The sequence below is a fragment of the Nyctereutes procyonoides genome, unplaced genomic scaffold, assembly GCF_905146905.1.
Source record: "Nyctereutes procyonoides isolate TBG_1078 unplaced genomic scaffold, NYPRO_anot_genome, whole genome shotgun sequence".
Lineage (NCBI taxonomy): Eukaryota > Metazoa > Chordata > Mammalia > Carnivora > Canidae > Nyctereutes > Nyctereutes procyonoides.
The window spans coordinates 38,326,597-38,349,465 of NW_026575082.1; the positions used below are offsets into that span (position 1 = coordinate 38,326,597).

Below are 22,869 nucleotides of genomic sequence, written 5' to 3' on the forward strand. Positions count from 1 at the left end.
TGGTAGATGTACAAAGGGTTGTATCTGAACGAAGTAGTCCTTAAGAAGGCTATTTTTCTATATTTTCTCAAAAGCATTTCTAAGTTTTATTATAAATTGCCTTCATCTAAAGTATACACTTAAGGCCTAGAATATTATAGTAGTTCTCTTAGCCTAAGTCTTTTATTTTGGGGAGAAAATATAAAATCTCAAAGACTGTCATCTTCTAACTCCTCTGCAAGCTATTTAATAGAAGTAAATGCCATGAAAGTATCTATTTGGACTCTTTAGGTAACTCATAAGTAACAGTAAATGGTATGTGTTTTGATATCAATAGGTCTGTTCCTAGGTCTATAGCTTACTTGGGAAACAAGGAGCTTCTAAAAAATATGAAAGCTATTGATGGCACATTGAATCTAAAAAGTTTTTAGGATTACTCAAGAGAAAGAAATTACAGACTGGAAGACCAGTGGAAAGAGAGACCTTCTGGACCTAGGCAAACCTAGAGGTGATTTTACCAGGCTGATGACCTCAGAGAAGTTATTGAACTTTTCTGGGGATCACTTAGCTCTCTTTAAAATAGGTATAACAGTAAAAACACAATAGATTATCATGAGGATGGGAAAGGCAACCTATGTATAATATTTATTTATCCACTATTCTACTTTGGGTGGTAGAGGCAGAAGATATTTATAGAAATTATTATAATCACAGCCTTGAGTAAATGCCAGAGAGGAGGAATGGCCAAGTTATTCTAGGCTGTTTGATGAGAAAATGCTAGCATTTGAGTTTTACTGGGAAGAACCAATAGAGTGTCAATATCTAATGATGAAAAACCATTCTAGATGAATGGGATAGGAGGAGGAAACCCTGGAAACAGAAGTCTCCTTGCAAAATTAGAAGGTAACACTATAAGTACCCTAATATAAGGTGCTCACAAAAAATTATCCTCCAGAAAGAGGTGGTAGCCTTATATTCAATACTTATAACTTTTTCATATAATGAAGAGTTTATAATATAAAGAAGTGCATAATAGACATCAAAACTACACATGCACAGTACAAATAAAATGATGAACTTCTCTAATGCATGTGAATGGGTATGTGGGGTCTTGGGATAAAACTTCTGAAACAGCAACACAAATAGATTAAAAGTGCTGTATCTCAACAACCTGGATAGAAATGAAGATGGTAAACTTGAAAACCTGAAACCTGTGGAAAGGAGTGATCTGAAAGATGGATACAAACTTTGTTATGAAATATGATAGTAGAGAAAATGAGTATATTATAATGAACTAAAATAATAGAGGATTGATGGGATTGTAGAACTAAGCACATAGGTTAAATATTCCAGTAGGAAATTTACCATTTTATCAAAATAGTTTAGTTTTTAAAGGAAATATTTTTTTTAATGTCTTTAATGAGAAAAATCTATCTGGGCTTACACAACACACCAGACAGACTGTCCAAGGCATATGGAGATAGAAGATGAAATTGCAAGGATTGTTCAGGCTTAAATTATAGAAGACTTTAATTGGCTGGCTAGGCAGCCAAAACATGACTTTCATTTTGCTGTCAAAGGAAGCCCCTGATGGTATCTGAGTAGGAGAGGGACTGATCATCTGGCTAAATTTTAGGAAGACTATTTGGCTGTAGACAGCAGAAAAGAGCATTTGTTTTGAGTCCCAATATGTAGCCATTGTGCTACTCCCAAATGGAGATGACTAAATCCAAGCACTGAAGATGAAAAAATAGATGTGAGAAATACTATACATCAATATTTATGTAATTTGGTCACTAAAAAGTAAGGGAAAATTGCATTGATCTTTTAAAAATTCTCTAGAAAATTGTTTCCAGAATTCAGTGATGTACCTAATTAATCCCTAGAGTTTAGAGTCATTCAGAAAGGGCCTCAATAAATATTTATTGTTGAAGGAATAGAGAAATGTAGAAAGGCAAATTTAATGACTTTTACTATTAATTACTATGTCCCCAATTCCAAATCCTATGGTTCCCTCTTCCCTAGAATACCTAAGAGATTAAACATTAATTAACAACTAGAATCCCTCCAAGCTTTTACAGAAGAACAAACTATCTGATTCCCTTACACTGTGTTGGGCCATTACTTTCAGAGAAGTTCCTGTCCAATCTTCATGTCTTTTGTTGCAATATAAGATATTTTCCTCCTTTTCTAATCTTTTCTAGTGATGGATAGACCCTATCACTGTAAACCTCATATAAGGCTTTCAACTTCACATTTGTTCATTAAGACAGGATCTAGGAAAACACACAAAATATATCAACTGAGACATAAAAATTGGTTAAATCATTTGATAATAGGGTGAAGGACTACCTGAAGGTGTTACTTTTTACTACAGCACTATGGAAAAATTAGTTGGGTAGAAATCCAATTTCAAGAGATTCAATTTCTAGCACTATAGGTGGCAGAAAGAATTAAAGTCATCTTATTTTCACTGATCCAGAGCAAATATTTAAAAACCTGTGTGACCTTGGAAACATAATTTGAGGCTAAATAGGACTCAAATATGAATATTTGAGGCTACATTTGAATCAAGATTAAAACTTGGGTAAAAACTCTCAAGGAAATACTTTAATAGATTATAAGGATCTCAATTTGGAGAAAAAAGCAAAGTAACACTTTGATCTCATGAAAATTAAAAAAAAAAAGACCCTTTAGAAATTTTGCTTGGGAAGCTAATAAAATATACTCAACACACTTGAAAACATTCAAATGTATTTACTTCTGTCTGGCTTCAATAGCAGCTCATCAACTAAAATATATTCTATACAGTAAACCAATAATCATTTTCTGAGAATGATAAAATTTTCAGGCACAAGTCACTTACAAAATGGGGGTCTTGGAATTGACAGAAAATTTTCTCTCAAATCTGGTCAATGTGGATAAACACTTGGCTCTACTACTTAAAATGTACTAAACAGGTTGTTTGAACCCACTGGTCAAGATAGGTCAATTTAAGAATTAGAATGATCTAAAGTAATAGCTCTTAGCCTTAGCTGCTTTTTAGGATTACCTGGAGTGCTTTTAAACATCTGGATGACCTGGCTACAGGCAAGACTAATTAAATCAGAATCGCTAGGGCTGGGGCCCAAGTATCAGTCCCCAGCAGGTACTAAGAGATGCTAAGGTGCAGTCAAGGCTGAAAAATAATTTATCTCTTATATCTTCTGATATTATTTGAAAACTACATAAAAGAAAGTTATGTCAAATGAGGACACTAAAGATAAATTATTTCAACTATCTGTTGATAATTATTTGTGAGTTGAGTCCAGTTATAATGGCCAATGACACTTTAATATAATATGTCACTTATCTTTAAGAATATGGAATACAAGCGTTTTGCTTGTCAGTACTTACCAAAGAAGGTAGGAAGTAAATACTAGGAAAATCATTATAAGAAAACCTCCACCTGAAACGCCATAAACCCAAATTTTTACTCGGCCATCTGTTTAAAAATAGAGATTAAATAACAAGTTTAGCATACAAAAGTCTTCTCATCTGAGTTTAATATTTATCATCTGAATTCTGAGACTGGCATAAATCACAATCAGTGAAACTACTCATATGTGACAGCTAGAAAATGTCCAACAAAGGTGAAAATGTAAAATGGAAGTCTATCAAATTTTTCAAATGGGAAGCACACAACAATAATCATTACTTCATAAAATCTAACATTTGTCAGGCTTTTTAAATAGGTTTTTATGTGTGTATAGTCTTATATATATAATACAAAAGTATTGCAATACATTTGGCAACACCGAGAGAACCAAAAAATTAAGAGGTAATCCTGTATGTAAACAAAATTGTTACATCACCACTTTTGGTGATTTTACTTCCTGAAATGATGTTGAATGAACAAAATCTATATGCCCAAATATGCTAATAAAGTAACCAAATTATGTCAAATTGTAACCACACATATAAAGTAGACATTTTTTAAAAATTTTTTTATTTATTTATAATAGTCACACAGAGAGAGAGGCAGAGACACAGGCAGACTCCATGCACCGGGAGCCCGATGTGGGATTCGATCCCGGGTCTCCAGGATCGCGCCCTGGGCCAAAGGCAGGCACCAAACTGCTGCGCCACCCAGGGATCCCTAAAGTAGACATTTTTGATGTCCCATCTGCCAGAATTAAGAAAAATAAAACCAAATAAGTCTGATCTATTTGTGTGAGCACAGTTAACTAGACTGAGAAGACAATGCCTTAGCATCCCAAAGGAACTGCATTCCTTTCTGAAGCACAGATACACACAGAAGATTCATTAGACTACATGAATATAATTAACTGCAGGTCCAAAAAACCATATCAGCATCATATTTGAAAGGCATATGCGTGATGAACAACTATCAAAGTGTATTGTAAGCAACACTTGTTTGGAATAAAATCACAATTACATTCAATTATATTGTCACTACCCATTACCGTTTTTGTTTACAGGACACTTTAAAGCCTCAGTCAGGTTTTAGAATGAGGTTTCAAGGTTAGTAATGATACTTTTCTATGGTCATAAAACTTTTAACAAAGCTTTGATTCTGACCTCTTTGAAACACTAATGATGAAATCCCCTCTTCTGAGTTTTTTACACTTGAAAAAAAAAAATCTTCCCTGAGTGAGAAAACACCTTTCATCTTTTCACTCCTAAATCTCACAGACCTGAAGTACTTGGAGGATTCAGTACTTTTAAATCCCAAGAGTAGAGGTATGTGGTCCATGTTACTTAAAAAAGAATATAAGTTTTTATAATAACATAATGGATAGGATCAAACTTCAAATTATTAAAAGATGTGTAGTGAAAAATAAGTCGCCCTGATACCCTCTCTCAATTCCCGAGCCAAGAGCTATCACTGTTACCAGTTTCCTTGTGAAGCATTTTAGCTCCCTTTGTATACGCAAACATATGAGTACATGCATACAAATACATAACACCTTTTTTTTTAAAGAAATGCATATATTTTGATTTGTACTTTTTTTAAAGCAATTTTCCATGCTAGGTCACAAGGCAGGTCTCATTCTTTTTAATATGAGACATTGTATAATTGTATCATATTTTCTTTTTCCTTATTCTGCTTATACATAAGTATCAATGTTTTCCTCATGAGGAGAATATAAATTGGAGCAAACTCTAGAGAGACATTTAGGAAATATGTATCATATTTTGTAAAATTTCTTTTCTAAGAACTCATCATACAAATATATATGTGCACAAAATGATATTCATAATTCATTTACATTCTCATGAGGAAAACAGATACATATATATATTTACATGCATACCACTATTGAGGTTTTAATTAGCCACCCAAAGGCTAAGGACCTCATTTAGGGAATTGAGCAATCCTTTCTCTAGAACCTCACCCTAATTCTCTTCTGGAACTGGAGTCTATAGGCAGTGGGTGAGCCTGGCTACATTTCATATCACACTTCCTTCAGATTTAAAGCTACTGCTAATTTAATCACAAAATTAATGAAATGATTTTAAAATCTATGGCATACCCAAATATATACAGTGGAGTCAGAAATGCATAAGATACCATAATCATTCTGAAAAGTTGGATGAGGAGCATACATCTGGTTTCTCCTACTAGATCTAGTGTCTTTTTAGCCCCAGGCTCTGGTTTTTTCTCCTACTAGATCTAGTGTCTTTTGAGCCCCAGGCTCTGGTTTTTGGTTCATTGAAGTACATCATTTAAGGCACTTTTGATTTGTAGAGGCCTGGGGGCTGGGAGGAAATTTCCAGGGTATTTTTTGCCTGAGCTCTGTCTGCCTTTTTCCTCTCCATGCCCTGTTAGGCCACTTTGCTTAGTTATTAGTAGAATTTTGTTTCCTGGAAAAGGTACTTCTGATTAGCACCAAGCATCTTGTTTTCATTTTCTGCATACTTTACAAGGGGAAAACTGAGATAAACACTATGAAAGAGCTGAATGGCCCACCTTTTGGATCTTCCTATTAGTGGTGGTAGGAAGTGCAAAGAACCATTCATTTTCTCTGTTTCAGACTCCTAATCTCAAAAATGGCAATGATGGCCTTTCATTAGGTTTTTGCAACCTAATGAGATCATTCATGCAATGTAACCAGCACAGAAGGACAGGGTACACAGAAAGCATCTAACAAATTTCATTTCTATCTTTAATAACCATCATTTCCTGGGACACCTGAGTGGTTCAGTGGTTGAGCGTATGCCTTCCCCTCAGGGCATGGTCCCGGGGTTCCAGGATTGAGTCCCGTGTTGGGTTCCCCACAGGGAGTCTGCTTCTCCCTCTGTCTATGTCTATATCTCTGCCTCTGTCTTTTTCTGTGTCTCTCATGAATAAATAAATAAAATCTTAAAAAAAAATAACCACCAATTTCTGAGCCCTGTAGGCCCAGCACTCTGTTAAAACTCACAAAAGTTCTGTAAGGAAGGTGACTTTGGACGGGTTTCCTCACTATGAAGTCAATCGAGAGAGGTGAAAGCGTTACACTCAATCACAAAACAGGTACATTCTGAGCCGTGGTGCCAAGGTCTGTTTCTGAGATTAAGGCTTTTTACTGTTCCAACAGCATTTTTCAAACCACATAGGGTCCCTAGACATTTCCTAAGGTTATCTGCAGGTTCTTGATCTATTCCAACTTTTGCTCTTAATTTCAATTCTATATACACATTTGCAGAGGTAATTTACAATGAAAAGATAATTTTAAAAGTTACTATTTGGGGACTTAATTCCATATCTCAGACTGGGGGTAAGAGAGACTTATCTTCATTTATCTTCACCCAACCATGGGAACATTTTACATTTAAAGGGACTACCTCTTTTTGACACTCAAATCTGGGAAACCTTGAATTGGACCACATTACCTCTTCTGTCTCACCTCTTTTTCTTCTTCCCTCCATTTTTTCTGTCATAAGTAGTGGTGACAATATGAACCCCAATGCCCCATGAGAAAACGTGTATGTCTTACTCTTAACTGAAATGTACCTGGATCAAGGGGTTGAAGTGACCATCCTTTGAAAATGTCATGTATCTTTGAATTCACAGGTCTGTTTTTCCCCGCAAGGTTCTTTGCATCAGCTTTTTTATCATCTGAGCCGGGTACTTTCATGCAGTAATCCAGGAAGCCATTTGATCTCATGATCTCTATATAGCCCTTCTCACAGCCACAGACTCCACCCTACAGCATACAAAATAGTTTCATGGTTACACAGTGGTGAAAAAGAACAATTTAAAAGCTAGAATCATTTAATACATGTGCGATGTGTTATGGCAATTTGGGGTTTTTCAGCAACAGAGTTGCCAGAGATTAAAAACCAAGCAGTTCATTTTTCCAAATTCCTAAGTCAACCCTTTGTTTTTAAAGATTTTATTTAATTATTCGTGAGAGAGACATAGAGAGAGAGGCGGAGACATAGGCAGAGGGAGAAGCAGATTCCCTGCAGGGTGCCCAATGCAGGACTCAATCCTAGGACCCCTGGATCATGACCTGAGTCAAAGGCAGATGCTCAACCACTGAGCCGCCCCTTAAAGACATCATCAGATTTCTCTACAGGCTGACAATTCTTAACAGCTTGCAAGTAAGAAATCACAATTCTTTGTCAACGGAGGGCATTAACTACATTCTTTTTCTCTAGTACAGAGATGTTTAAGATATTTAATCAAATTATCCTTCATTCTCCCCACAACTCTTTCAGATTCCTGCCCACTCATTCGAACCTGCTGCCCTTGATGCTGAGAAGTAAAGCAACAGGGATTATGTATGTAGTGCCTCTGGGCTTTATGCTCTTTGATGTCTGTTACTGTGCCAGCTGCTGAATGCTGCTTACCACCTTCTACCGTTGATCACTAACTAGTCTGAACTACCTCTCTGCTTGCAGGCTTGGTTTTGCACTCAAGGAAGGCAGCCTAAGTGGAGAAAAAACAGACTTCACCCAAGGCACTTGTCCCATATCCTTCCTTGTAGTAACCTGAGTGTCACATTACATCCAAGTTGGCATTATGACAATGTGTCCTTCATGCTTGTCTGTGAATTCCTGGTCATTTTCATTGTACAATAAACCTCTCCAAGATGCTGGCTATGGTGAGTTACAGCAAGGATTTCTTTCTGCCTTTAGAAGTGAAACAAAATAATTGCTCTTCCATCCTCCAGCAAATATGAAGACAACAGAGAAGAACAGAACAAGTTAAGCATAAAAGTATGACTCTGTATGACTTTGCTGTTGTAGTGCCTTACCTAAAACTATTTGGCATTTTTTGAACAGGCTCAACCTTTCACCCACTCAAGTTTGGGTGAGTCTTAAGGGACTATGTATTTGGATCACTGATTGTTAACTGAACACATGATTTTAAGGAGCAGTAAATAATAAGTATTTGATACTAAATAGATACTAAAACTAAAGACTAAAAACTAATACTTCTACAAAAGGAAAAGGTCAGAAAACTAGGATAAAATAATTAGTAATTGCCCATTGTTTACTAAACAGGCAACATTCCCATAATAGTGACATTACAGCATTTCATTTGAGGATATTGCATGGTGTTCAATAGAGTGCTAATTAAGACAATTAAGATCATCTCTTGTCTAAGGGAAAAGCTATAACCAATCAGGTGTGCCAAAGGTTCAAGGCAGTATTTATGTTTTATTAAAGAGGGTATCTGGACAGGGGGTGGAAAGCTATGACTTCTATTTTGCAAATCTGATTAGTATATGAAGTTTTGCTGACCTCTTTTCTCCTCTATAAGCTTAGGCATTAGTTTTTCTGTGGTAAAGACTTAACCCACCTTGAAGTGAAAAAGCCATAAACTAGGACTGAATAATTAAATTATTTTTAACCAGCTCATTTTTGGAAAGAGCACATAAGAAGAAGAAACTTGTTTCTTTAAGGAACATGACATAACTTTATATATGCACTGCTCACTATGAGTGCCATTGATTAGAACACATTGCACATCCTGCATTAATTCCTGAGCAGTCATAAATGGGAGTTAAGAGAGAAGAACAGAGATAAAGAGTTCTGCTTTAAGAAAATGTGTGCACATGAGCATAATACTTTTTCTCCATAGCCGAATATTTAACTTATTTAAAATGAACTAAAAATTTACTTGTACCATAGTCAAGTGTAATCAATTTTATTCAATATTAGCAAATATGAACATTTATAATATCTTTCTAAATAGATTGACTAGATGGAAGGCTAAGAATGAAAGAATAAATCAACTGAGAACATTTATTGATAATCAGAGCTAGTATGAATTAGCTATCTGATAGGCAGATTTGGTTATAGATGGAGATATATAGAAAAAGACTGTTTTACTTAAGACCCGGCCCTATTAAAAAAAAAAAAAATCCTTAGTATCTGTGATTATTCCTGCAAAGTCCTCTAGATGGTACCGTGAGTACATGGAACTGCTGTTGGGGCTGTAGCCTACTGGAAAACACACAACATACGCAGAAGACAGCAATTAACTGTAGAAGGCTCTAGCACAGGACTCACCTGTGTACAGTAGGAAAAAGGTTTTCTGCAGGCTGGATTACACTGGCGAATAGCAGCAGGACGTGCCTGAGGGGAGCAGCCTCCTACAAAAACCAAACCAAAACAAAACAAAAAATAACACAAAAACCCACCATCATCATTTGTGGACTTTTCTATGATAAACATTATGGTTTTTTTTCCTCTCAGGCACTGACCACTCTGTAACAGTATTATTTTTTATATGTATTTGCCTATACATGGTCCAGCTTTATTTTATTGATTACTTTAGGAAGAATTGTTCAAGATGAGAGGTTCTGCTAACAAGATGTTTGCAGTAGTTTTTATACCTGCTTATTGGCAATGTCATTCTATCATATGGCTCTGCTCGAGGGCAACATCTGTGTGCTGGGCCAAGATCAGGAAAAGAATGGATGAAATTTCAGTTTAAGTTCAGGAGCAGAAAATATATCTGCTTAAAGACTCATTCTATGTGTAGTTTTTTCCAGTGCCTGAATACCCCAAGTAGGCAATAAGCCAATTGTCAACAACCAAATGCTAAAACAATGCCACTAATAGATTCATGGACCACACTAGCCAAGTCTTTGGTAACATTTTAAAATGTATCGCAACCAGAATACACACACACACAGAGTCACGTATAGAGCTTCACACGTTTTTAAAAGTAAATGTATAAGCTCCAGGAGAAGCAGTCATACATCTAATACAGTACTTGCAGGTATGCAAGATTTTTGAGTAAATGGATGGAATAAGGTGTCTATAATCTGAAAATCATTTACATATTAGTCATGACTTTCTGGATTCAAAGTACTAGCCTAAGAAGATGATGTATTATTTGAGGGCAGGATTTAAAGTATTTGAATACTGGTTTCATTTCTAGATTCTAGCTTTTGTCTTAATACAATTGTCACCCAGTTATAGTTTATGACTTTGTAGCTAGCAAAAAGCTTTGGGTTAAGATTGTAGAGGAAACATCTACGTTTTGCCTGAGAATGAAACAGCTAAATTCCTACTGTTACTGGAAGAATAAGAAAATAATCCCCAGAGGGGGGAAACAAAACAAAACAAAACAAGCCTACAATCGAAAACTATATCTATGTGTGAAATGGATAATTTGGACATTAGTGGCAATAGCCACATGGTCTTGGTGCTACCAGTAACTGCTTGGGGGGGGGGTGTTTCCACTCTTTTAACCAGTGTTCTCCAAAGAGCAGTGCCTGTACCCCAGGGGATAGAATCTCTAGAGGACTGGTTAGAAAATACTAGAGTTTTTATAGTTCATACAGTAGTTTGTTTAAATTTAAAGCTGAAATTAAGCTGTAATACTTAGCAGCTGATAGTAATAACCTGAGCTCATCATTAGATGGCCCGGTTATACACTGTGCACCAAGTACTCTGCAGAGACTTTGACAGTGTAGCCCTCACCAGCCAATGCTCAGCATGATGCGGAGGATGCTGCTTTTGGTATTCCTGATTAAATAGATTTACAGTGTATTTAGTTTCAACCATAACTTACAGAATGGGCAAGCAGCTTAAAATAAATTACCGTATGGATAAACTATGGGTTAGAGGGAATACAATAATGCAAATATAGGCAAACTAGACAAAGGCGGAGCTGACAATTCTTCAATTCCCACAGAATAGAAATTCTCTCATTGATACAATAAGCTTTGTCAGCTGCAGTAGCAGTAAAACAATATTTTTCTGAGAAGGCATTAACAAACTTTAAAATTGAGATCATTTGTACAATCAAATTGTAGCCACTGTCATAAGTGAGGAAACCTTTGCTCAGTCTGTTTAGATATTAAATAGTGACAACTAGAAAAATATCCAAAATCGAGCTTCCAGTGCATGATGCAAACATCTATAACTTACAGCAAAGAAGTTCTGCACTATTAATGAATATATTTTATTATATCTTTATCCATCCTTTCAATTCAACTTTGTACGTGTTTTATAATACGATACTGGAGAATAGTGCAAGAAGAGGATATGTTGAGATAGGTCGTCAAAAACTTTTTACTGAGAAGGTACACGATTTAAAACTTTAGAGACTGTTGCTTTAAACTGTCATGTCTCTTTTTCAGCCATTGTCTCAGAACACGGTATTTAAGGAAATTTTACTATGTAAGTTGTTTTATATATTATGGGTCTTTGGATCAAACTGTTTGCTTTCTAAGATGCAAAGGTCTATTACTCAGCCATAAGAATGAAGTCTTGCCATTTACAACAACATGGATGGACCTGGAAGGCATTATGCTAAGTGAAATAAGCAAGACAGAAAAAGACAAATACCATATGATTTCACTTATATGTAGAATCTAAAAAACAGAATAAGCGAACACAACACAAAAAGAAAGAACCAGACTTACAGATACAGAGAACAAACTGGTGGTTGCCAAAGGTAGGGGTGGGGGGTGGGTTGGGTGAAATGGGTGAAGAGGATTAAAAGGCACAAATTTCTAGTTATAAAATAAGTCACAGGGAAGAAAAAAGCAGCATAGGGAATAGAGTCTGTAATACACTCATCGTGGTGGGCATCTTGTATATAATTTTTGGATCACTATGTTGTACACCTAAATCTAATGTTATATGCCAAGTATACTTTAATTAAAAATTTAAAACAAAATAAGATCCAATGACAATTTGCTATGAAGATCATCTAAGTCCACCTGCCCAGTCTTTTGCGTATAATTTGTCAGCTAATTCTTCTCACAAACAGCAACACTCAGAGATCTTTTTGAAGTGCCCACACAAATCTTAGGCAGGAATACCTGTGACATTAATGCCATCTGAACGTTGGCACCATACAGTTCGTTCATTATTGTTCCAAAGACTTGCTTTCCATGTGTAGTGATAACATTTGCCTCCTGCAAGTAAATACGATAACAGCGGTTCTATTATACCTCACATAAAAACAGATAAGCATTGATCAATCAAGGCTGAGAACTGAAAAGTGCTCTTGGTACCTGTACAAGGGCGTGTTTCTAGAACCTGCTGGGGGCAGCTGTCTTGGTTCTCAAAAGACTGAACTATAAATGTCCTTGACCTAGATTGGCGGCCCATTGTCTCAAAGCTTCTTCCATTGATGCAGGTTAATTCGCATGTGCTCCACTCAGACCATTCCGTCAAATGGCAGTCTCCTAGATGATGGTGCAGGACAGGGCAAGGAAAATAATGTGAAAACTAGCACCTGAAAACATTTACTTGGACAGGGTTCACAGTGAGATTTGTGGTGACGGCACAGTGACGTAGGTTGGTTGTAGGCACTATACATTCTACCTTGACCAATTTTCCAAATTTTCCACTTAGAATATACTAAGAATGATAATTTTTTAAATTTAATCTAGTTCAGCAAGAAAGTATCAAAAGCTAGACTGCCATTACTTCAAATCATGATAGTCTTGTCTAGAGGACACCATGTGTTTTTTACTAATATAGTAAGCTTTTCAAAAGGGAGATACAAAAATGATAGCAGCTCAGTTTTCAAAGAGCCACATAAGGTCATAAAGTAGACGTTCATTGAAAGCATGTAACAGGAAGAAACTGGTCTCTGAAGTGGAATATCCTTGAGGCTAAATGATGTTTAATATTCTAAACATACATAATTGTGTGCGTGTGTATACATATATATGTGTGTGTACATATGTATGTGTTTACACACATGTGGATATATTCAGCCACTTTAAACTTAGGCCATACAAGGTAGGTTGGTTATTAGGATTAAAATCACTCATACGTTTTCTGTAATTAATAATGACTTTCACGATTACAGAAGGCTTTCATGAACCTACAATCTTACTTGCTCCCACCACACCATCATCCAGGGATTCATCAACTCAAGGATCCAGTCAACATTTTCTGAGTACTGGCCAGTGTACTAGATGTGGTCAGGTTGGGCATTGCTAACACATTTTCCAGACAGAGCAACTATCGGTCCAAGGCACTAGACTCTAGATCCCTGATAAAACACCAGTGATGTAGCAAAATTTCTACTTCATTCTTAAATTTCCAAATCCAGTGCTTTTTTGCCTCTCACCTACTTTACCTGCATTGAAGCCGTAGAGATCTCCCAAAGAGATAACTTTACTGCATTTTTAATTTTGATTAATGCAAAATTTCAGTTTTGATGAGCGCTTCTCCAGAAAAATAAAATAGAAAATGAATTTAAAAATCACCAGGGAAGTCCCTCCCCATCACTGCAAACTGCATACCTGGGCAAGGCACAGAACATGGCTGTTTCAGGATGCTGTCTTGAAAGGGCATTTCTCCACACAGTGCATCATCTACACTTATAGCCAAGTCAGAGATTGAACCATTGTGGACCACACAGGACAGGCTGCGGATCTGGAATCCTTCCCCACAGTCTCCACCCTATCAAAGGAAAGGATGCTGTCAGAATTACCCAAACAGTTAGCATCTTCCATTTTTTGCTCCTACCACCTCTTGCTCAAGAAAATCAGCAGTTTCTTCCTCTTGGGAATTATCTTTTGATTGTTGACAATAAAGCATCACTGAGCAATTCTCCTAGAGCTGATAGAGAAGCTGAAGTAGAAATGCAAATTTATTCCATGGAATTTATGAACTCAGAATATGACGATTCATTTTGGAACTCAGCCAGGATCGACTGAAAAAGAACAAACAATACAAAATTTGTCTAGGTATATGTATTAAAATGGCCTAATCCATAATCACTCCCCAAGAGAGCATGTGTGGCCAGGGGGCATACATTTCTCTCTTTGCTGTTTTTCTTTTGCAGGGAATTCAGTACTTTCTCATATGGTTTAGATGGGGTTTCTAATAAAACACTGATTTCTTTCCTGCCACAAGAAGTTGTTTTCCCAGCATGCCTCCTGTGTTAAATAATGTTCTTTGAAGGTACTTAATACAAATCCCACTCAGATTTTTCTGGGCAATTAGAAAAAAATTGTGCAGTGTCTCACAGAAACAGAAACTTCGAACAGGAAAGCTCTTAGTGGTTATCTGACCTAACCATCTGCCTGATGAAAGGTTTCCTATTATAACATTTTTGGCAGATACTCATGAGTATTTTCTCCTCAGTTTTTGTCAGGTGCTCATACATCAAAACGAAGTCCACTGGACATTTGGATAGCTTTAGAGAGTAGCTCTGTTTTTCCATAAATACCTTAGAAAACAGAGCCGAAGGCAGAGCTTCTCTGCTAAGGAAGTAAAATCCTAGGATGACAAGAGTCGGGGTAAAGAACTATAGTGGGAATGGAGGAAAAGCAGATACAAGGTAGTGTGTCACCAAGCTGGCCTCAACTTTACAAACAAGCACAGCTGGTTTCTTGGTCACCCATATCTTCCACGCAGGCCATGTTGTAACACCGTGTCCCAGTACCATCCGTGATGGGGGAGGGAGGCAATCCCAGGCAATGCCCTTAAACTTCTGAGGAGTGTTACTAAGAAGTTCTAAGTGCAGAAGTCAGTGGAGGAGCTAGAGTTTTCATGACTACTGCTCATACAGTGGGAGAGGGGAGAGATAAGGAGCTAGAGTGAGCTCCCATCTCTGCATTTGTGCTGCTGCAGTCAGGGATGTCATGTGCTATCATCGATGAATTCATTATTAGGTGTTAGTCTGGTAACTATGCCCTGCACTGAGAAACTTGGTTTAATGTTCTTTTTATGCTATTCCCCTTGCTGGGGACAAAAACTGCTTTCCTGAGGCTTTGGAGCTGCTGTGGCCTTTGGAGTGGCAGGAGCAAAGGAAGAAGAGGTGGTTGACTAATGTAGTTATGACCGTGGGCCAGGGTATGGAGCAGGTCTGGGGACCGAGGGACCTGCTGAGCACCAGCCAGGTCCAGGCACTGTTGCAGCAGCTGCTGAGTGCCAAGGGCAGACTGCTGGACATCCAGGCTGGTACGGAGTGGCCTCTGAGAAAAATTCTTTACATAATAGGGAATTTAGGATTCAAAGACCTACTGGCAAGAAAGAAAAGGTCCAACTTAGAGGAGGTCCAAGTTGTAGCAACTTAAAGCTTGAAAATCTGAATAGGCCCATAAATTGGGGCCATCACCTTTGCTTCTAGATATGTTTGAACAAGAATTATCATTTGTTTATCTAAGATGGCAATTTTCACAGTCGATTCATCAATATTTCATAATTGCTGTAATCATTTCTATGGCTATTATGAATCTGTCAAAAATGCACCTTAATTTTGAACCTACATGCAGCTTGGGGGAAATTCAGGGTTAATTCACAGTAGATTCATTTTGCTCTCGTAAATGTTCACTCTCTAAAGTGTAAAATACTATAAGTTTAATTTCTTTTTTGGGGGAGGGATCTCTCTTGGAAACTATTATTCCAGATGATGGATCCATTGCAGAATTGTCTAAGGTGTTATATTTTGCTATAGAGTACTTGGAGAGAAGAGTCAGAAGACTGCAGCATGTATGAAATTTGAAATTTCCTGTCTGGAACCTTGGGTAACAGAAGATACAGTTGATTCGCGTTTTGTTTGACATTCCAGGAGATGGAGTGTGAAGAAATGACAGGAAACAAGTCTCCATCAGGGATCCCTTTAAAAACCAAGACAAACAATAATATGCTCCTAGTAAGTGTCCATAGTCAACCTTAATCTCTTCTATCTTTGACAACAGCGGCCGTAAGAGGAAGGGAAATCAGTATCAGAATGATAATCTCATTCATAAAGCAAGCATTCACTCATTCTCATTCATGATGCTTTATACACTAGAGATTAAAATCAGACCCAGGCTTCTGTGAGCAAGACTGTCAATAAGCGAGGATTCTCTCACCGACTCTCCACTGTCCGCATTATTAATGGATGTTTTTATATGCTCCGAATTGGGATCTCCACCAGATGTGAAAAGGCAGATGGTGATAATAATTATAATCATAGTTCTTATCAAAATTATAATAGCAACAAATTTATTGAGCTCTTAATGCATGTCAGGTACCATGATAAGCACTGTATAAAAACTATGTAATCCCTACCAAAAGTTCCTAGAGAAATAGGTACCATTGCTACTCTCCTGATAGAGATAAACAAAAACCAGAACAGACTTGGAAAGCTTAATAAGTTGGCAAAATTTACAGAGCTAAGAACTGCCAGAATCTTGACCAAAATTAAGCCCACTAGACTTAGTCTGAGCACCTAAGGCAGATTCATCAACATATGTGTGCATACATGTTATCAACTGAGGAATCTGGAAAGAAAAAGAAAACCCTAAAAAAAAAGTGAAGCCTGAGGATAAACACTCCTTGTGCTAATCCCTTTCTATAAGATAATGGCAGAACTGGCACATCCACTGTGCCACTGATAGTCTGATCCACTGGATGGCAGTGGGCCATTTGGACGTCACAGCCACCTTCAGGGAACGAGCTCCCACCCTGTATTTATTTGGCAGAAGTGCGGCTGTGAGAGAAGTGATCTTCCTTTGTGTGCAAAGGCCCATGGGTACTTCCAAACTTAGTAATTCCAAACTCTGATTACATATACATTTAAGAAAAGGCAACCTGCTACAAAGATACTGGGTTATCTGTCTCACAAAGAGTTCACAGGCTTCAAGAAAAGCAGAAATGCAGCTTGAACTCAGGCAACGTTTATCAGGGAAATACAAATCAAAACCACAATGAGATACCACCTCACACCAGTGAGAATGGGGAAAATTAACAAGGCAGGAAACAACAAATGTTGGAGAGGATGTGGAGAAAAGGGAACCCTCTTACACTGTTGGTGGGAATGTGAACTGGTGCAGCCACTCTGGAAAACTGTGTGGAGGTTCCTCAAAGAATTAAAAATAGACCTGCCCTACGACCCAGCAATTGCACTGTTAGGGATTTACCCCAAAGATTCAGATGCAATGAAACGCCGGGACACCTGCACCCCGATGTTTCTAGCAGCCATGTCCACAATAGCCAAACTGTGGAAGGAGCCTCGGTGTCCATCGAAAGATGAATGGATAAAGAAGATGTGGTTTATGTATACAATGGAATATTACTCAGCCATTAGAAACGACAAATACCCACCATTTGCTTCAATGTGGGTGGAACTGGAGGGTATTATGCTGAGTGAAGTAAGTCAATCGGAGAAAGACAGTGTATGTTCTCATTCATGTGGGGAATATGAATAATAGTGAAAGGGAATAGAAGGGAAGGGAGAAGGAACGGGTAGGAAATATCAGAAAGGGAGACAGAACATAAAGTCTCATAACTCTGGGAAACGAACTAGGGGTGGTGGAAGGGGAGGAGGGCGGGGGGTGGGGGTGAATGGGTGACAGGCACTGAGGGGGGCACTTGACGGGATGAGCACTGGGTGTTATTCTGTATGTTGGCAAATTGAACACCAATAAAAAATAAATTTATTATTAAAAAAAAGAACTCAGGCAACGTTCAACTCCTTTCATCATGATTCCCTTTCTCTTTTGCCTCTTTTTTTTTGGGGGGGCATGTCACCTTGTATGTTCATTCTCCCTTCTGAGTGACTTATTTTAGCTACAGGCAGTAAAATGTGGCAGGTAAGGGTTCCCAAATACACTATCTTCAAACAGCTTCAGTTCCATTCGAAATTTTTAAGGAAGAATGCTGAGTGGGCTGTTTGGGTAAGGTGCTCACGGCAGAACAATGAACTACAGACTTGTTTTTCAAGAGCTTTGCCTGGATTAGGTTGAACTGTGGAGTTTCCTCCTGATTGGAGGTGCCAATGAACAAGAATAAGCTCATCTAGAAATCAGAAGCAGCTCTTAAATTTCTGGATACACTTGGGGCTAGGGTCTCCAAAGGCCTCCAAGCCTGGGTATCTCCAATGGATGCCAGGCCCCTCAGCCCCACACTGGCAATTCTACAGAAAATGTTCATAACCCACCACTCTTGCTCCTATCGTTCTCCAAAAACTTAGTATGTGACAGCAAAAGGAAACCCTACATGCGCAGTGCCCCATAATGTCCCCAGACAAGTGGGCAGATCTGTATGTTTGAAAAAGGCTCCTTACCCCCGAGAAGAGAAAAAGAGAAGGCATGAAAGAACAAATGAGGGAGAGTAGTAGTTGTATTCCGGGAAAGACTTGGAGCAGGGGTTTTTTATCAGGCCTCTTCCCTTTTCTCCCTGCCGTCTTAATTTTTTCTCCCTTCCCCTGCAATGGGTTCCTGAATTCTTTGAGTTTATTTTCTCTACTCTGTCAATAGTTATCACCGTGTTAAGGAAAAATATTCCTTCCATTTCTTTATTGGGATTCCAAGCAGCATTTAAAAATTGCTGAAAATTTAGTAAAGAAGATTTTCAACTAGTAGACAAAGTATCCATATTTAAAGCCATTAGGTTACTATTGAATTAATGAGCATGGTTATCTTATTTTCTGTAAAAAGAGACTGAACAAATGTAGCACACATTTTTGTTCCTCTGGGACTTATTAAAATACATGGGCATTTAACTTCTGCAAGATAGTAATGCTGCGTGACAATGTCATCCTGACAGGAACACTAAACATCTCTATGAGAATACTCTGCAGATTTCTTAACACATAATCACAATTATTGTTACCTAATTAAAATGTGCTTTGCAATATGAACCGAAGGATAAACTAGTAAACTAAGAAAATAAAGAAAATCAATGTGCTTTTTCTCACACAAGAAACCACAGAGAAAATGTGGTGGAGGATCTTTGCTGATCCAGCAAAAACTCTGGGTATATGATATATGATGTTGCGAGGCATTTATATTTCAGGTCAATAAAAAAGTAATCATTGAGGAAAATGGAGTAACCTTGGTTTGTGTAATAATGTTAAAATATAACTTTCATACACTTTTGGTTTTCTGCCCATATGCAAGATTTTGCCTAAGCCTAAAAATGCCTCTTTTAAGAAATACGGTACCCAGCAAGCTATGCATTTCCATTGCAACAGGGTTTTGCCTAATTAAATAACACTTGATATTTTCAAGAAGCCAAGAACATAATACTGTATTCCTGAGGCTACCTAAGAGAATGAAAGCCCCTTGACCCTGTTAGAATCAGTGCCTAATGAATGGCGATTTTCCTAGAAACAACACTTGGCATGAGGTTAGACTTTTGGTTGTAGTTTTGCATGAGCTCTATTGCATAAAAATACATCGTGGCAGGCCCCTGGTGCTGTAAAATTTATTCCATCAGTGCATAGGTTGCCCAGATGCTTCAGATGTACTGAGCAGCATTTCTTTAAGTATCATCAGGTGACCTACCTCCAATTTACATGTGGACCAGTTTCCGAGGACCCAGCTGTAGCAGGGTGTCACTGGGCAGGTTTTCTGCTGGGTGAGCTCTGTGGGGCATGGCCGTCCTTCGCCTTGGGTTGGCATAATGATAAATCGAGTCCGGCTCATTCGACCTAAAATGATAAGGAAGGCGTTGGCTTTTTGTTTACAGGCTGGCTTAGAAAGGGAATTAAAAGAATGTTGCCTGACATGCATAAGTCTTCATGAAATATGCTGAACTTTGTCATGGCTGGCTCTCCGGCTTCCTGCCATTTTAAGTTAGGTCTCTAGGGACACACAGGTTCTATAAGGTCTGCATAATGCTTCAGGTTTTGGAATTCTGTCTGCCTTCTACTTCTTTAGTCTTCTGAACTCCAAACTCTGTGTTGTTGCCCAGACTGACCCTGTAAACACTGGGGGAATGTTTGTTAATTCAACAAATATTTATTAAGCTCCAGTATGATCTAGGCGTCTTGCTATTTGCTAGGGATACAGGGATGAAATTGCCAGATATAGCTTCTGCCCTCATGGAGCTTGTATTTTAGGCTAAGATTAAAAATATTAAAAATAGAGTTGTACCTTTGTTAGGTTCTAAATTAGCAAGTAGAGGAAAAATTGCACACAACCCAAATTACTCTAGAAAATTCCTTAGGAAGGTGCCATTCCAAGGTTTCCAGGCTATCTCTCAATTAATATGGACAATCTTCCTACAATTTAGGGCCAAATTCTTTTTTTCATAAGATAAAGTTGTTAGCTTCTGTGAAGGAGGCATGATGTTTGAAAACACATGTTCAAATACCAGTATTCCATTTCATATATATATTTAAAAAATGGAAACTGGTTAATGGGAATAGCCAAGGAAAGAGCAAGGTACCCATGTCATTTTATGCCCACTCAGAGGCATCAGGTCATAAACCCATTAAAGGAGAATAATGGACAGAATTTAAATATCCATGTTTCTCCCTTGCTCTCTCCCCCACTCAATCCTGTCCTCAACTTTTTTTTTTGTTGATGACGTACCATATGGAAGTAGTTTCATTACTATTATCTGTGAATATGATGTCCTTCCATTGTTGTTTTAAAGTTAACTGTAATTGTATTTGTGATAACAAAGAAAAACAGAGGGTTCCATGAGAGCATGTTATGGGATATATGCCAATCTGGAAGAAATCAGAAAATACTTCCGTGAACAGCTGACCTTTAAGCAGAAGTCTAAAGTCAGCCAGACATGATGTACAGAAAGTGTCTCATGCTGAAGAAAGGGCATGTAAAGAAGTCCTGAGATGCAAAGGAGTAAACCACATTTGAAGAACTGACCGAAGGCCAATGTGGCCAAGAAAGAGATAGATGAAGGATAGGTTGAAGCAATGCTATTAAAGCTATTTAAAGTGGGATCTTTTAGTTGATATCAAAGATTCTAGATTTATATATTAAGAAAAATGGAAAGCTAGAAAGGACTTCAACACAGAATTCACTTGAAAGCCCTGGGTAGGAGTAATTCTCAGATGCCCTCAAGTTCAGAGACAAGTAAGAGTGACTCACCTTTCAGTGGACTAGACCTCTTACTGGCCACCAGAAGATTTTTTCTTTAAGATTTTACTTATTTATTCATGAGAGACACAAAGAGATGCAGAGCAGAATCAGGCGCCCTGCAGGGAAGGGACTCAATCCTAGGACCCCAGGAGCACAACCTGAGCTGAAGGCAGATGCTCAACTACTGAGCCATCCAGGTGCCTCTAGCCATCAGAAGATTGGGTTTTGTGGTAAACTAATTCCCTCTGAGAAGACCTTTGAGGAAAACAGGAAAACTAGGAGGTTTTAGGTTTTGTTTTAAATTAGGCTCCACTCCCAGTGTAGAGCCTAACACAGGGCTTGAACTCACCACCCTGTGATTGAGACCTGAGCTGATATCAAGAATTGGATGCTTGGGATCCCCAGGTGACCCAGCGGTTTAGCACCGCCTTCAGCCCAGGGCATGATCATGGAGTCCTGGGATGGAGTCCCACGTCAGGCTCCCAGCATGGAGCCTGATTCTCCCTCTGCCTGTGTCTCTGCCATTCTGTCTCTCTCTCTCTCTCTCTGTCATGAATGAATAAATAAAATCTTAAAAAAAAAAAAAAGAATTGGATGCTTAACTGACTGAGCCACCCAGTCACCCCTAGGAGGTTCTAATCACTGCATGCTCCATTCCTAGAGGTTTGGGCTTCTGTCCCTACCTTGGTGCTTCACATATATTAGGCACTATTTGTTTAATTCATATTTTCATGATATCTGGTATCTGAAAATATGTGATGATATATCAATACAATTATTGAGCAGGTACCAAATACTAAGGTAATATTCTAAATACTGACATGCTGAAGAATAATAACAACCCTAAAGGAAAATCCTTCCTATATTATGGATAAGGAAAATGAGGGAGACTTTAACTCACTTGTCTAAGGTAAAAAAACATGAGTAAGTTGCAGAATAGGATTCAAACTCAAAGTTTTGCTCCAGAGGCTGCTGTAGCAAGGATAGCTACTTACCACAATTTTTCATAGGAAACATAAAAAGAACTTTGGATGAAGGTAAAATTTGAGTCAACAATGACACGTGCTTGGTAAACAACAGTATTGACCCATTCTGCAAGTGCCAAGTTCCTATGAAGACGATGCATTTTTGAACTGGTGTTCCATCCAGCATCACTTAAATCATTCTGGTTGGACACATTCATATGAAATGTTGCCCCTGCTTGGTGAATGCATTTGGCTCAAGATTTTACATTAATTCTTGCTTGAATACTCTTCAGTTTTATAATAATCTTTATGTTTATTCTCTTGACCTAAATGCCTGTTACCCTAAACGTCATTATAATTGCATTCTATTCTATCCATCGCTGTGAGAATAATAACAATGCAGTGTTGCCTTTATCACAGCTAAAGAGGCTCTATTTTATTACAAGCAAATAATTTCTAGTTTGTTCTTGAATTGGTGGCATGCAGATGGCCATTACTTTGGAACTTTTAAAAATCATTTCTACTAAAGTGACATATCTTTTGCTGGACATAGAGGTGGGGGGAACCTAATGTATTCAACAGAAAAAAATGATGCTATTACTTTTTGAAATGATGAAGTCTTAAAATCATTCATTGAAAGCACAGCCATATGACTTCCTCTGCCTTTTGCTATCCTAACA

At 37.9% G+C, this 22,869-nt stretch overlaps 1 protein-coding gene across 1 annotated transcript in view; it reads right to left on the bottom strand.

Annotated features, from left to right (window-relative positions):
- LOC129514579 (thrombospondin type-1 domain-containing protein 7B) overlaps nt 1-22,869 on the bottom strand; it is a 741,731-nt gene that overhangs the window by 4,670 nt on the left and 714,192 nt on the right. Inside the window, exons 20-26 of the mRNA XM_055333257.1 lie at nt 19,680-19,825; nt 13,701-13,860; nt 12,456-12,629; nt 12,261-12,356; nt 9,490-9,572; nt 6,980-7,172; nt 3,376-3,463 (exon numbers count right to left, since the gene is read on the bottom strand). Of these exons, the coding sequence (XP_055189232.1) occupies nt 3,376-3,463; nt 6,980-7,172; nt 9,490-9,572; nt 12,261-12,356; nt 12,456-12,629; nt 13,701-13,860; nt 19,680-19,825 (940 nt within the window). The remainder of the gene's footprint in view (nt 1-3,375; nt 3,464-6,979; nt 7,173-9,489; nt 9,573-12,260; nt 12,357-12,455; nt 12,630-13,700; nt 13,861-19,679; nt 19,826-22,869) is intronic.